We start from the raw sequence: 16,266 nt of genomic DNA, 5'->3' as shown, positions 1-16,266 counted from the left end.
ACTTACTGGTGAACTCGATCAAAGTCCTGCAAAAAAGTCCAATTGGGGAGTACTGTCCTTCCCTTGTTCACAAATCTAAGGAAGGACATTACCCGTCCCAATTTGGACTTTTGATTTTCCACGTGTTTTTTGGAACCGATGGACCCCCTCAAGTATAACCAGTACTCCTCCATGTACTCCACTGAATAAAAAAAGGTTACAACAATAACTTGTATAGTTTATAAAATAGAAAAAACTTTAACAAGCAGTAACAATACTTACGGATGGGTGCCGGAAAATCTTTGAATCCCCTCGATGGGAATCGCGATTTTGCAGCCTTCTTTGGTGGCTCCTCAGAAGATGAGTCTTCATCCTCATCTTCTGGGGGATCCACTTGTTCGGATGACCCCTGGTCTGACTCTACAGACCCCCCACCGCTCATCTTTTGGAAGGACTGCTACAGGGTTAAAGGGTAAAGTTTAGCATTCTGCCATTTAAGATCATCTGTCAATGATCCTAGATGGTAGAAATGATGCTGCCATTCAAGATCATCTGTGCATGATCCTAGATGGTAGAACATATTAAATAATTTTACATACCGTTTTGAATGCGTGGATTTTAGCTTTTGCCTTTTTTAGCCACTTATCCTTTGTCCGAAGCTGCTTCCAAAGCCTCCTGTTTTCTTCTGCCAGTTTAGAGCAGCTGGGGCAGGTTGGAAGATCCGGCTTGGACACCTCAGTTCATGGCTGAGTTTCGTCCTGTCTGAGGTCCAGGCCTGAGACCAGAGGAGGGCTGGGGTCAGTAGCCCTGAGGGCCCTTATGGCATCCATGGTCACCTGTTTTTTCATTTTTTTTATAATTTCCTGGAGTTCTCCATCGTCCACCTCGGGGTGGCCTGTGTCCAGGTGCCTATCTACCCTGCTCTTTGAATAGCCACATGCCACGATGGGACAGGGCAAGTGGCAGAAATTTACCCTCCCTGTCCCATAGTTAATCAAAATTCTTTTTTCTTTTTTATTCAGGATGGAGTGCCGGCTCGCCAGATGTTTGCCTAAGTAGTTGTACTGGCATTGGCATATTGGGCAAATTCCCGGGGATTTTGGAGACATCTGCAGTGGCAGGGCACTTGCCATCTGAGTATCCTTGTCAATAGCAGACATGTCATATGGGGACACTACGCCACTATACCAGGGGCACAAAGATCTTTCAACCTTACCAGGGGCACGAGGACTTTGTCATTTTGTTTAATGGTGTATAACTCGGGGGGGGGGTGCTTAAGAGTGGTTACCAGGGTTCAGATGGAGGTTCAGGTTATGGAGGTGTTCCAGCCAGGGGTCCATGGTGGCATTGGTGACCCAAGGTGGCATAGTTCTGCCCAGGTCTGGTTGCTGGTGGCTGGGTGGGATGGACTATCATTGTACCGTATTCAAGACACACTGGACCTCCAGACAACCAGGGGTCCACATCCACCATCACTACCCAGGACTGGAGCACCATAGGCCCGCATGGAGGTGGGCTGAGCACCCCCTTGGACCTCCAGAGAACCGCCCTACTAGTTCTCTGGAGGTCAAGCGTGGGGGTCCAGTCTGACCTCCAGAGGTCCTCAATCGTACCCCGGTCAACCCCCTTGAACTTCTCCCCAAACTTCAAGGTCAAACTAAGGGGGCAGCCTTTTGTAGTCAATTTTGTGGTTACAGTAGACTAATGGTGGGAACAGCAGAAGCTGATATCCCCTTGGGCCTTCTGAGGGCCCCTTGAACTTTGATCTCCAGAGAACCAGGGGCCATATGGAACATCTGTACCCAGGGATGGTGCACCCTGGCTGGGCAATGACTTCCATGGATCAGCCCCTGGTTTTGCTGGACCACCAGGGCCCAGCAGAACCAGGGGCACCCATGGAAGATCTGTACCCAGGGATGGTGCACCCTGGCCCGCATGGAGGTGGGCTGAGCACCCTGTTAGACCTCCGGAGAACCAGGGGACCCATGGAGCATCTGTACCCAGGGATGGTGCACCCTGGCCAGCATGGAGGTGGGCTGAGCACCCCCTTGGACCTCCAGAGAACAAGGGGACCCATGGATCATCTGTACCCAGGCATGGTGCATGCTGGCTGGGCAACGACTTCCGTGGATCAGCCCCTGGTTCTGCTGGACCACCAGGTTCCAGCAGAAGCAGGGGCGCCCATGGAGGATCTGTACCCAGGAATGGTGTACCCTTGCCCGCATGGAGGTAGGCTGAGCACCCCCTTGGACTTCCAGAGAACCAGGGGCACCAATGGAGGATCTGTACCCAGGGATGGTGCACCCTGGCCCGCATGGAGGTAGGCTGAGCACCCCCTTGGACCTCCAGAGAACCAGGGGACACATGGATCATCTCCACCCAAGAACGGAGCACCCTTTTCCCACAGGAACTTCCATGGAGCAGCTACTGGTAGTCACTTAAAACCTAACTAGGTTTGGTTGAGACCAGGACAAAGATTGGCACTTGTGCCAATCTTTATTCTGCTCTCAACTTAAACACTTAGAAAAATGAAGGCCCATTGCCAATTAGGATCATCTAACCAACCATCCTTTGTGGCAGGCTGCCCCTCCCCCACACTCCCAATGAGCCACCAGCACTCATAGACTTAGAAAATAGCATGAAGACCCATTGCCATTTAGGATCACCAGCCAACGACCCCTAGTGACTGGCCGCCCCCCCCCCCTACACAAACTCCCAATGGACCAGCAGCACTCAGACTTAGAAAATAGCATGAAGACCCATTGCCATTTAGGGTCACCAGCCAACGACCCCTAGTGACAAGCTGACCCTCCCCCACACATACTCTCAATGGACCAACAGCACTCAGACTAAGAAAATAGCATGAAGACCCATTGCCCTTTAGGATCACCAGCCAATTACCCCTAGTGGCATGCTGTTAGTCTAGTGCTCCTTATGGATGTATGGATGCAAGAAGAATCAGGGTCCACATGGAGCATCTGTACCCAGGGATGGTGCACCCTGGCCTGCATGGAGGAGGGCCATTGCCATTTAGGATCACCATACAATGACCCCACATGGAGCATCTGTACCCAGGGATGGTGCACCCTGGCCTGCATGGAGGTGGGCTGAGCACAGCCTTGGACCTCCAGAGGGCCTTTTTGACCTTTGACCTCCAGAGAACCAGGGGCCACATGGATCATCTGTACCCAGGGATGGTGCACCCTGGCCCGCATGGAGGTGGGCTGAGCACCCCCTTGGACCTCCAGAGGACCAGGACATTGATCATTTTTTTCCAGGTTCTGTACATGTCCTTGATGGCCATGGTGATTAGAGACACCGCCTCCCAAATGGGAGACAGGGGTTCGATACCACCCTTGGCTGTCAAGTTTTCAGCTGAGTATACCTCTCGCATCAGAGACATAACAAGGGTACGTCCCATCGCATCACGTGACCCCGGTAGTTGAGTGGTCAATGCTCCAGCCTCTCATGTGGGAGAACAGGGTTTGACTCCTGGAGCTGACAACACTTTTCACTTTTTAATATGTGGACAGTCGAAGATATAATTACTATGAGCCATTGTATTAGCATGGTCCCCAGCAGCCAAGCGGTTAAGGTTCCTGGCTGGAGGTTGAGACGGACCTGTTTCGAGTCCCGACCAAACATGTATTGGTCTTCCTTGCAGTAAGAACGTTGACTATTAAACTACTGGAACCATATTATTTATTTATAAATAGGGTTATTGCCATTTAGTATCACCACCCAATGACCTCTAGTGGCAGGCCGCCACTCCCCCACACACACTCCCATTGGACCAGCAGCAATCAGACTTAGGTTAAGGCCCATTGCATCATATGACTACGGTAGTCGAGTGGTTAATGCTCCCGCCTCTCATGTGGGAGAACAGGGTTCGACTCCTGGAGTTGACAACACTTTTCCCTGTTTAGTATGTGGACAATCCAAGATATTACTATGAGCCATTGTATTACCATGGTTCCGGTAGCCTAGTGGTCTGTGCCCTGGCGTGTGTCCCCAGCGACCGGGGTACGTTTCCGGCCTATCGGAACCTTTTCTTTTTTTGTCCTTAGTTCATTTAATCCACCAGAGAACCAGGAGGGCCCCTGGACTTAGACTGGAAGCCCCACAGTGGACTGGAATCGAGGATATAAGGACTATGAGCCATTGTTTTAGCGTGGTTCCGGCAGCCAAGCGGTTAAGGTTCCTGGCTTGAGGTGGAGACGGACCTGGTTCGAGTCACGTCCAAATAAGTACTGCTCTTCTAGGCAATCGGAACGATGACTACTAGACTACTGGAACCATTTTATTTATTTTTTCTGGGGGGAAAAATATAGATCATAACTTGCCTTTAAAATTAAAACCGATCCAGGACCATGGACACTTGCATGGACACTTGTATTAGCATGGTTCCGGCAGCCAAGTGGTTAAGGTTCCCGACTTGAGCTGGATGCTGACCTGGCTCGAGTCACGTCCTAACAGGTACTGGTCTTTCCTGCAGTAAGACCGTTGACTACTAGACTACTGGAACCATTTTATTAATTTTTTTCAAAAGAAAAAAAATAGATCATAGCCTGCCTTTAAAATTAGAACCAAGGGGGGCCAATGGATGTCCCTGTTGATGAAGTGGTCGAGGCAAACAATTCCCAAGCGGCAGATCCGGGTTCGATTCCCGCTGTGCCTCACGATCCAGTCCAGCATTGGATGTCCTTCTAAGGACATCCTTTGCCGCATCAGTGGCTATTTTTGTATTTTTATTTATGAATTGGATGGGCAAAAGGTGTGTTGAGGTTTATGGCTCCGGTAGTGTAGTGCTCCTTATGGATGCACGGATGCAAGCAGAACCAGGGGGCAACATGGACCTTTTCTGCCTAGGAAATGTGCACCCTAGGCCCGCATGAACTTCTATGGAGCAGCCCCTGGTTCTCCAGAACCAACATCCATAACTGGGCCTGCCATCCCTCCCCCCCTCCCCCAAGGGACCACTAGTACTTAAACACTTAGAAAATAGCATGAAGACCCATTGCCATTTTAGATCACCATCCAATGACCTCCAGTGGAAGGCCGCCCCTCCCCCACACACACTCCCAATGGACCAGCAACACTTACACTTAGAAAATAGCATGAATACCCATTGCCATTTAGGATCACCTTACAATGACCCCTAGTGACAGTCTGGTTGAGACCAGGACAAAGATTGGCACATGTGCCAATCTTTGTTCTGGTCTCAACTTAAACACTTAGAAAAATTAGGGCAATTGCCAATTAGGATCATCTAACCAACCATCCCTCGTGGCAGGCCGCCCCTCCCCCACACGCTCACAATGGACCAGCAGCACTCATAGACTTAGAAAATAGCATAAGGACCCATTGCCATTTAGGATCACCATTCAATGACCTCTAGTGGCAGGCCGCCCCTCCCCCACACACTCAATGGACCATCAGAACTCTAACACTTAGAAACTAAAATTAAAATGGACATGATACTTAGGTGACACACAATAATCCCTCGTGGTATGCTTAACATGTACATAATAACCAAATGGCAAACAATAATCCCTTGTGGCAGGCCGCCCCTCCCCCACAAATGGACCATCAGAACTCTATTACTTAGAAAATGGACATGATACCTAGGTGACACACAATAATCCCTCGTGGCATGCTTAACATGTACATAATAGCCAAATGGCAAACAATAATCCCTTGTGGCAGGCCGCCTCTCCCCCACAAATGGACCATCAGTACTCTAACACTTAGAAAATGGACATGATACCTAGGCAACACACAATAATCCCTTCGTGGCATGCTTAACATGTACATAATAGCCAAATGGCAAACAATAATCCCTTGTGGCAGGCCGCCCCTCCCCCACAAATGGACCATCAGAACTCTAACACTTAGAAAATGGACATGATACCTAGGTGACACACAATAATCCCTTGTGGCATGCTTAACATGTACATAATAGCCAAATGGCAAACAATAATCCCTTGTGGCAGGCCGCCCCTCCCCCACAAATGGACCATCAGAACTCTAACACTTAGAAAATGGACATGATACCTAGGTGACACACAATAATCCCTTGTGGCATGCTTAACATGTACATAATAGCCAAATGGCAAACAATAATCCCTTGTGGCAGGCCGCCCCTCTCCCACAAATGGACCATCAGAACTCTAACACTTAGAAAATGGACATGAAACCTAGGTGACACACAATAATCCCTCGTGGCATGCTTAACATGTACATAATAGCCAAATGGTAAACAATAATCCCTTGTGGCAAGCCGCCCCTCCCCCACAAATAGACCATCAGAACTTTAACACTTAGAAAATGGACATGATACCTAGTTGACACACAATAATCCCTTGTGGCATGCTTAACATGTATTAATAGCCAAATGGCAAACAAATAACCCCTTGTGTCATGGTCTCTGAAAAAAAGGGCATGTTTCAGTTTATAGTACAGTAGCTCCCTCTAGTGGATTTTGCATATATTGCAAATTCTACCGAAATGGCGTCCTGCGTTGCACCATACAAAATGATACGGAAATGGCATTGTTGGCGTTCCCTGCCACTTGGGACCATTGAACGTCATGGCACTATCAAAATGAATTGAAACGCTCTGCCATTTCGGGGGGTGGCCCTAACCTAATCCCAAATCAAGCCCTAAATTTAACCTAATCCCAAATCAAGCACTAAATTTAACCTAATCCCAAATCAAGACCTAAACTAAACCTTGTCTCTGTTAATGTCAGGTTGTCATAACAAAGACATTTTAAACAATGTCAACTTTGCTTTAAATGTGTCCTAATTTACCGAATGACAATTAATGACAACAGTCCTAAACATTCATAAAGAGTCATTTATGTTTATAACAGGTGTTATGTCAGGTTTATGACAGTGTAATGTCAGTCTTATGTGCACCCTTCAAATAAAGTGTAACCAAAGAATTTAAAAATGTGTCTTTTGGCAAAACATTTCATCTGCCTTGCCTTCTGCTGGTGGTCAGAAGGCCCTGTGGGTCTAATTGTACAGTAGCCTCACTTCTGTCAGTCTGCCCCAGTACAGTTGTGGCCACACTGTAGTTCAGCACCACCAGGATGTGAATTTGTAAGTGAATGGGTGAATAACTGAATGTAATCTTATGTGCTTTTGGCCTCAGGTATTAATAATGTGTTTTTAAAGTGCGGGTTATTTACCATAAGTATGAGTAGTTTGAAAAGAAAGTATGTTGATTTATTTTTCAGTTTCTCTTCACAAATTTAGAACAAACTTTGTTTGAAGTTTTGTAGTTTGAACTAAACAATTTGGGGAGGTAAACTTGAGTGCAAGTTCTTATGGCCCACCCTTAATATCAACCAGACTGTAGAAAATGCTTAAAACGGTTTAAATATTTTCATTCATGACCACTTTAAATTTGTATTTTTAAAATGGTATTCTAACTTTGCTTTTAGTTTTTAATTATCTTTTGGGTGAGTTAACATATAACCACAGGTACAAGATTTTCTGTTCTCATAACTGCAGCAAGTCATTAGAACATTTATTCATGTGTTCTAACTAGTACAAATTTGTATTCTTGACACCATGGCTTGCCATACATAAAGTGAAAGAGAGATTTATTTCCTGTATAGTCAACAAGCACCTGCACTGCCCATACCAACACATTTCTGATTTTCCAACATTATAGTTCCAATATGATTTTTTCCCCTTCTAGTATTCAATTACCATTTTACCTTATACATCATTTTTTATGGCACTTGTAGCTTTTATTCAACATAAACAGAGAGATATAAACAGACAGAGAGGTAACAGGCAGAGATATATACATGGATGGCATGCTGCAAATGTCGGAAATCAAATCCAGCTTTACAAATCACACGTGGCTGTATCAAGGGCTAATAACCTCCATATATGGGGTACATTTGCTACCGGTATGTCACCTTAATTTTAATAATATGAATGACTAATCATGCTGCTGTGATTTCTATGTATATCTAAACACACTGTTCTATGGCTTTACAATTTTGCAGTGTAGTCGTCTCCGAAGTCAATCATTAGTCTCAGTGCACTCAGGATTAGAGTGTCAACATCCCGGTTCACCCCAATCTCTTTACTGTAGTTCTTCACAGGGAGAATGCAGTTCATTGGAATCCCCAGGTTGGAACTTAAGTCACCCATCTATATTTTAGAAAAAGCATTGGATTCTGAATCAGATGTTTGTTTTTTTCTCTTGTCTGGAATTAACCTTTCTACAACTCACCTTTTTCTTTAAATGTTTGCTCTTGTAGACGTTTCTGATATTTCTTTCCGTTTCACCACAGGCTTCATCAATGTGAGTGAGAATCGCCAACTGAGGAATACCTGTGGAAACAGAGGTTTGCTTTGAGTGTGTCATTTTGTATTGAAATTTTATTAGCAATACATGTGTTTCTGATGAAAATCATCAAGAGGGATCATATTTCTGAAAGACTGCTCAAAGCCGCATTTCCCATCTGTCATCCACAGCATCAGCAGTGTTGAGAATTCACTTATGCTGCGTTTTTTAGAGACGGCTCAGAAAAACATGTAAATAATGAATTAAACAGTTGTAGTGGCTGAAAAAAGTGGGCGGACGGGGGAGGGAGGGGGACATTCCACCCATACTCCCGTCCGTTATGCCCATGCTGGATGGACAGCTAAATGGCATCTTGTATATTAAGGTTCTGAAAAACCAAAGGTATTTGTTAAACCAGTTAGGGACTTGTTCAGCTGTCCCCCCATAAATACTTCCAAGGAAGAGGCTTTAATGTTTTTAAAACATTTCTGACCTAATTTTAAAGTGTGATAGAATGGGCATGGCTCTGTTCGTACTGGTATCGGTATGGGTGGGCTTAAGGGGTTTTCACAAGTACATCAAATTAAGGCTTCTCAGATAAACTGTGAAGGAACAAATTTAAGAAGTTTTATGACATGAAAATTAAAAAAACATGTAAAAAACTTTTACTTTACAGCTATATTACTTTTCGGAACATCAGTTTTATTGTTTATTTTTGTTTCTTACCCAGATTACTGGCTGCTTCTCTAATTTCCTTCATTTTTTGTAAAACAGAGGGCTTCATCTGTGGTGAATTAGCATCATCAATGCAAACCAAAACATGGACCCTGTCATTGATGGTTGGGGTAGAGTTGTAGTAAAGATCATCAGCAGAAAGGCAAGATGAAGGATTGAACTGAGGGAAAAATCGTATATTAAGTAATATTAGTATGAAAATATAATAGGCAAGGTAATTACAACTTTAAAATCCAAGCCAAGAACATACATTGCAGTTAAAGATTATTTTAAATGTAAACATATTACTACTTGTACCGAATAACCCTCCTTCACATGTCCCATTAAGGCCAGTTTGAGGTCATCTGCTCTGACTCCTCTTGCAACTCCCTCCTCAAGACCCATGACATCGTTGAACACAAAGGGATAAAAGGTTCCTCTGACTTCTTTCTGTATTGTAAAGGTTTCATACTGAGAGAAACATAAGGTTAGAAAAAAGATATTTATATGATAAGCAGACATATAGCTGCTAAAATATATTTTAAACAGTTGGAGTTGCTGCAAACTTGCTTGAAAATATGTAGGTGGTTTTTTATGTGCATGTTTTGGTTTCAGCTTTGGTTTGTTGCACGGTTGTTGTATATTTTTTGTGCTTGCTTTTTAGAGGAAACACCGGTTCCTACTCCCTCCCTATAGCCAGTGACTAATTACACAGGTGTATCCCACCATGAGTAATTGGACACAGGAAGAAAAGGGGCGGCCACACCTACTGACATGGGAGATAGAGACAGAAAGGCGAAGAGCGTGGTCGAGGAGCTGCCGGCGCCCCTTTTCTTCCTGTGTCCAATTACTCATGGTGGGATACACCTGTGTAATTAGTCACTGGCAGCCAAGACTTAATTGCGAAGAACCAGCAGAGGAATTATCAGGGAACCAGCACCACGACTAGAAAGAGCAGCGATGGGTGCACGGCAGATCCAGACTGGGGGAAGGCGAAAGTGAACCCCAGGACCAGGAGTGTCGAGGCCGCAGCAAGGCCGTAGTGGGGACATGGTGAGGCTCACCTGACCCGGGACCTGTCACTTATGTTGCCATGCATGTTGGCTGGATGGAGGTGGACACAACTGAGCCAGGGATGAGAGCAGGATGGAGAAAAGGCTCGGGGGAGATGCTGGCCCCACCGGCTCAACCACAGGATTAATAGCTTCAAGGTGGACTGCAGAAGGATGCCGAGTGGGACCGGCTTATCCTTACTATCCTCTGACTGCTGAGATCACTGGACGTTTTACTTTTGTTGGTGGACTTTTTAACCATTCTAACGTGCAGTTTCACTTTTGGTATAGGTTTTAGCTATCATCCACTGTACAGTTTTTTTAGGGTTACACTGCACTGCTCACCCCTGCAATATCAAACCTGTTTTATTCTTAGTTTAAATAGGTGGCATTTTTGGACCCATTAGTTTGCTGTTGCCTAAAAAACATGGACACTACTCAACAACACAAACACATGATTTTTTTAAATTTTAAACATAATTGTTTCATTAAATTCTGAAAAACGTGCTACTCCAATCTTGGTGAATTAGTTTATAACAAACATGTAACCAGTGAAGGTGGTTGTATATTTCCCCCCATGTTACTGGGAGTTTTTATGAGATTGGAAAAGACCAATTATGACAGAAGACAATTCAAATCCAAATCGTTGAGGACAAATGTAAGTTTGAAAATCTTTTAATTTCATTTCAAACCCTGTCCTTCACTTTTTGGGTGTATCCCTGTAGCCCTCTATTTCACCAAATTAAATAGGCAAATAGAAGGCTTCTGCAGCACTTCAAGTCACACGGGGGATGGAATGTACCAAAATTATTTGAACAAGGAGTGTTGTGGCAGAGATCCATCCAAACATGTATGACTGGGACTAGACACAAGCATACAGTGTAGTAGGTGAATGTGTTATTACATTTATTTATTATAACATAAAGTATTGGCTAACAATACACCCAACCAACGTGTAGATTAAAAAAACAGTAAGGAACCCTAAAGATATGAATAAGGAATTAAAACCAAACAAGTTATATTGACCTTCTTGGTGAAACTTTGATCAGCGGTTTTGACACTGGCCAAAGCTTGATGGGTCATTCTCTTTTGGATGACATTGTTGATCGAGGTTATGAAGCTGGACTTTCCCGCACCAACTGATCCGTAGAGCAAAACTCTTATATGTTTTACCTCTTCATTTAGAGGCTGGAACTCCTTTATATACTGAAGAGCTTCCCCATTGTCTCTGTTAAAATGGGAAAATAAAGTTAGTAAGTTCAGAAAATGGCTTTTTCCATGATAAACAGAGGTGCCAGTACCTCAATAGCCATCTGGTGTCTTTGGCAAGACCCTGAATTCCAACTTTTCTGAATAGTGATAACATGTATGGCTAAAAGTATTTTGATTATTAATTAAATTGTAAATGTATTTATTAAACGGTTAAATGTTTGTCACTGGTTGAAGGCTTGTCTTGCCACTATTTGTCAATCAAGTCGTGTCAAATGTGGAAAAATAAAGATGTGTTTCCAGTATTGTTTGGTTCAGCCTTATTCACAGATTAAATACAGCTGCAATAGGCTGCCTTGTTGTAGCTCTCCAAAACACAAAGGACACATAAAGCTATAAAACCAGGGCTACGGTATCATTTTAACTTTTTTTCTTTCCCTGGACTTTGGCAAGTAAACCTGGGGTATGTTTCACAATGGGTCAATTAGTGATATTTGAGAGCTTTCATGCATACCTAATGTCAATTGCTTCCAAGAGATAAGGGTAATAAGTGAGTTGCAGATTTTGGGTTGCGTTGTGTATTATGGGTAAGTTCCTATTTTCAACCAAAAAATGGCAGAAAGCAATGAAGAGAACTCCGATTCTTTTCAAGACTCGGACAGTCAAATGACACCATCTCTCTTCTCGACAGGAATACTGTCTTTAACTGGGAGACTAAAGTCAAGCTTAATTAAGTGCTTGATGATGATAAAGAAGAATATATTGTCACAGTTTTTAAAGCAATGTAATGTATTACTGTACCACCTATTATATATCTGCAATCCGCTACTTTTGTAATTTGTTACTCCCAACAATGCCAACAATACCCAATTACCCTGAGTGAAGTGTTGTTTTGGCCACATTAACGTGAGTGAAGTGATAAGACGGCGTATGGTGCTGCTAATTTAGACACTGAGTGTCCATCTTATATATTTATCAACTTTTATGTGTTATTCCTGGAGACATTTGAATTATTTAAAAAGTGAAGGTGATAATAAAATTTCTGTCAGGCTGATTCCATGTTCTGTCTCTCTACTCTTTTCCTCCGTCCACCATTGCCTACAGGGCAGTCGCCCTGAGCCTGCCACTTCAAGATTAGACAGGTTTCAAGATTAGATTACATGCACAAAGATGAAGATTAGACACAATAAATGTGTGCAAAAAAACTTTGCAGTTTTAATCCATCTTTGCCAGGATCACTTTTTTCTGTCCGGAAATTGTAAAGAGTTAACGGAGGTTTACTACAGCATTTCTTTTCTCCGTCTTTGGGTGAACTTGGGGGAGCCTTGCATTTGTGTTTTTTCGGCCACCGCTATTAGAACAATTGAACATGACACAAAGTGCACCTGGTATTGTACGGCATATATAATAAGACCTTTAAAGCTTTAAAACCAACACCTGCAAGCATTATGTTCACGTCTGCTACCTGCACACCATACGAATTACAGCGACAGTGGGGTTTGCTCGGTAGCCAAAAGTTTCAAACGCATATGACTTGCGCATGCACAAATACTGAAAATAGTTTTTAATGGCTGATAATGCACCCAGCAAAAAATTCACTGTCAACATATAGATGCTAACAATGCACATTTTACTCACCCCCAAGTTATTTTTCTCCATGGACTTTCCAAAACTGTAAAGGATAATTCATTGCAATGTCTTAAAAAAACATGCCTGTGTATTACAACAGCAGAACTAATTTTCTTTGTAAAATTCTGGTAAATACATGAGCAATATAAATCAATGAATTAGTAGTTAAAACAATTCAATCCCCTTTTAAAGCAAGAAAACCACTTTTTGGTGTGAAAGCAGAAATTATGTTGTACTTACGTGGAGAGGGTGGTGGGGCTAAACAAAGGCAGATACATAACTTAGGTCAACAGAATATTAAAATGTAGTACCTTTTTATATTATATTAAAGTTAGAGAACTACAAACACGAATGTTCTCAAATCTATAGTACATTGAGACAGTTGCGGTACATAAATCATGTTAAATTCTAAAGTGTGGAGAGAAAAACATTAGAATTAACAACATGGAAGAAATATTACTTACCTGGTCTGGGAAGAGGAGCTATACACAGCAAGACAGAAGGAATAGTTTGAGTAAAAATTTTAATAATTAGAAGGCAAATCTGGCTTCTATTGTACTTTTCAGATATAAACTAACAATTAGATTCTAGTATTCATTACGTGGAGAAGGTTGTGGAGCTAAACACAGGCAAAGATACATAACTTAGGTCAACAGAATATTAAAATGTAGTACCTTTTTATACTATATTAAAGTTAGAGAACTACAAACAAAAATTCTCAAATCTATAGTACATTGAGACAGTTGTGGTACATAAATCATGTTCAATTCTAAAGTGTGGAGACAAAAACATTAGAATTGATAACATGGAAACAATTATTACTTACTTGGTATGTATTGAGGAGCTATACACAGAAAGACAGAAGGAATAGTTTGAGTAAAAATTAAAATAATTAGAAAGCAAATCCGGTTTCCATTATTGTACTTTTCAGACATATACTAACAATTAGATTCTAGTGTTCATTCATCATGATATTAATGTAACCTGATTTCGAGTTGTAGTTTTAAAAATATGTTCAAAATAAATTTTATAAATGGGAAAATCTAATTTCTTGAAAATCTGCACCAGTTTGTACATATATTGAAATGTTGCAGTTCACAAATCTATGCATCTATCTCAGTCAAAACAACAAAGCATTTTACTTACCTGGACATGAAGACTGCTCTGATCCCATGGCTGTGACAGAATGTGTAATGTAAAATACAGAGTGAGAAGCAAAAGATCAAGTTCCTTTGTTTTCCTCTTTAAATTGTTCTCACATATAACAACTAAACAGTTATGACTTAATGAAATGAAATAAAGCAAATAAATAACTAAAATTGACAAAAATAAATTTTCAGTACTCAGTAAGCACCTAAACTTGTTCTTCAACCATTTACTGCAACTTTTTCTTTTTGACTGATAATAACAAAGGAAAAAAGGTAAAGAGAAGATGTGCTGCAGCAAAGAGGATGGCTGTACTGCTGATCAAACAAAAAGTGGAAGGCTTTTTATAGTTTGGGGTATTTGACTTTCACTTTCACTGTTATTGACCATGTACAAGAACACCACTCATTTACAGAAAATAGTTTCACTCAACAATTTAGTTTTACATTCGACTAGGTAAGCTAAGCCTCATCACTTACAAGGTTAAATCCATCTACTCTTTCCCTCTCTAAAGAACCTCCTACTTGGTCCTCTGCTCACCATTTCCATGGATAAACATCCATCACTGCCATACCTTAAAAATTCAAGACTACCAGTAGGGGGAGATACAGGGCCTTTCATCAGCAGAAAATTACATCCTGTCTAAGACATGGTAAAAACTGCTTCTTCCAGAGCTTCTTCAGTTTTCTTCTTCTGTTTGTAGGGGATGATTTGACTGGGTGGCAATGTGTGTTTGGATCTTGCTTGGACAATCAGGAGCTCACCTTTCATTTAACCTTAACAATCTGCTTCTTCAGAATGTTTCTCCTTTAAAACACAAGGCGCAGTTTGCTGTTCTAAAACAGAAACAAAAAGCGCAATAAGTGTTCTTATCAAGTTCCTTATTCATGTGTCATTCATTCAAAACTTCCTTCTAACATTTTCACATCCAGATATTCCTGTTCATGATTTCTTAACTCTCATCTTAAAATTCCTGCACTGTTCTTTGCTGCCCACACCTCTGTTATCTCATAATCCGTAACAGTCACCCTGTTGATGTGCTCAAAAGGCACATCATAAGGAAACTGATCAAATGTCGATTAGCGACCCCTCCCACCCCCTCCCATTAGTGTGCCCAAAAGAAAGTACAAAGAACAAAGTTACAAAAAATGGGCTTGACAAGCCTCAATGGAAACATTTGTCAGCAATCAGCATGATTAATTCACAATACAGCATTTATCATTCAAGACCACAATCTAAGCATTTATCCACAATCTAGGGTACAACTAATTTGGTAAGGCATGTTTTAGGTTCCTAGTGCACATTACTTTGGTTTTAAATTCGACTAGGTAAGCTAAGCCTGTTCACTAACAAGACTGAATCTGTCTACTCTTACCCCACTCTGAAAAACGTCCTACTTGGTCCTCTGCTCACCATTTCCATGGATAAGCACCCATTACTGCCATACCTTACAAATTCAGGAGTACCAGTAGGTGGTGTTACAGGGCCTTTCATCAACAGAAAGTTACATTCCCTCTAAGACATGATAAAAACTGATGAGACCCTCAGGCAAATCCCACTCTTAGCCAAATTGTGTCAGAAGACCTTGTATTGAAAGTTAAAATTACCATTACCAAGTATTTGAAGGATCTCTGGTGCCAATCAGATCCTGGGTCTTCCTAGCTCAAAGCAAAACTATTGTATAAATTGTAAGTCTTGGTGTGTGGGTCTGAAGCAGACCGTTTCCATTCTTTATCATATAACCATAGTGATGAACAAGATTCAACATCACAGTATGACTGTCATAAGACACAAAATCAGTCAGGATCATGTAAGTCAGTGGAATAGAGCAGTAAATATAAAACAGTAATACAATAGGAAAAGAGTCTGTATGTCAAGAATGCAGCATAAAGAAAGCCCTCAAGCCCTGGTCAAAGTCATGGCAGACACTGATCTGATCATGCATAAGTAGTTGGCTCAGGATTCTTCTCATGTCTCTCTTCCATATCAGGATAATTATTCATAGTTCTCTGGCTTCTTCTACAGTTTCTTCAGTTTTCTTCTCCTGCTTGTTGGGGATGGTTTGACTAGGTGGCAATGAGTGTTTGCATCTTGCTTAGGACAATCAGGAGCTCACCTAACATTTAACCTTAATAAGCCGCTCCTTTAAAACACAAGGCTTTGTTTGCTGTTCTAAAACAGAAACAAAAAACGCAATTAGTGTTCTTATCAACTTCCTCATTCATGT

At 42.1% G+C, this 16,266-nt stretch overlaps 1 protein-coding gene across 1 annotated transcript; it reads right to left on the bottom strand.

The window, feature by feature from the left end:
- Positions 1-7,947: 7,947 nt before the first annotated feature.
- On the bottom strand, positions 7,948-14,047 carry LOC110368144 (interferon-induced protein 44). The gene is made up of 7 exons (XM_036129469.1): positions 14,040-14,047; positions 12,903-12,962; positions 11,082-11,283; positions 9,322-9,474; positions 9,016-9,184; positions 8,236-8,336; positions 7,948-8,153 (listed from the first exon to the last, which is right to left on the bottom strand). The coding sequence occupies exons 1-7, from the start codon at positions 14,045-14,047 to the stop codon at positions 7,992-7,994; spliced, it is 855 nt and encodes a 284-aa protein (XP_035985362.1). The 3' UTR covers positions 7,948-7,991.
- Positions 14,048-16,266: the final 2,219 nt, after the last annotated feature.

The sequence above is a fragment of the Fundulus heteroclitus genome, unplaced genomic scaffold (assembly GCF_011125445.2).
Source record: "Fundulus heteroclitus isolate FHET01 unplaced genomic scaffold, MU-UCD_Fhet_4.1 scaffold_173, whole genome shotgun sequence".
In the NCBI taxonomy this organism is placed as follows: domain Eukaryota; kingdom Metazoa; phylum Chordata; class Actinopteri; order Cyprinodontiformes; family Fundulidae; genus Fundulus; species Fundulus heteroclitus.
The sequence above is the reverse complement of the archived record's forward strand: the minus strand, read 5'-3'. Positions and strand labels throughout refer to the sequence as shown.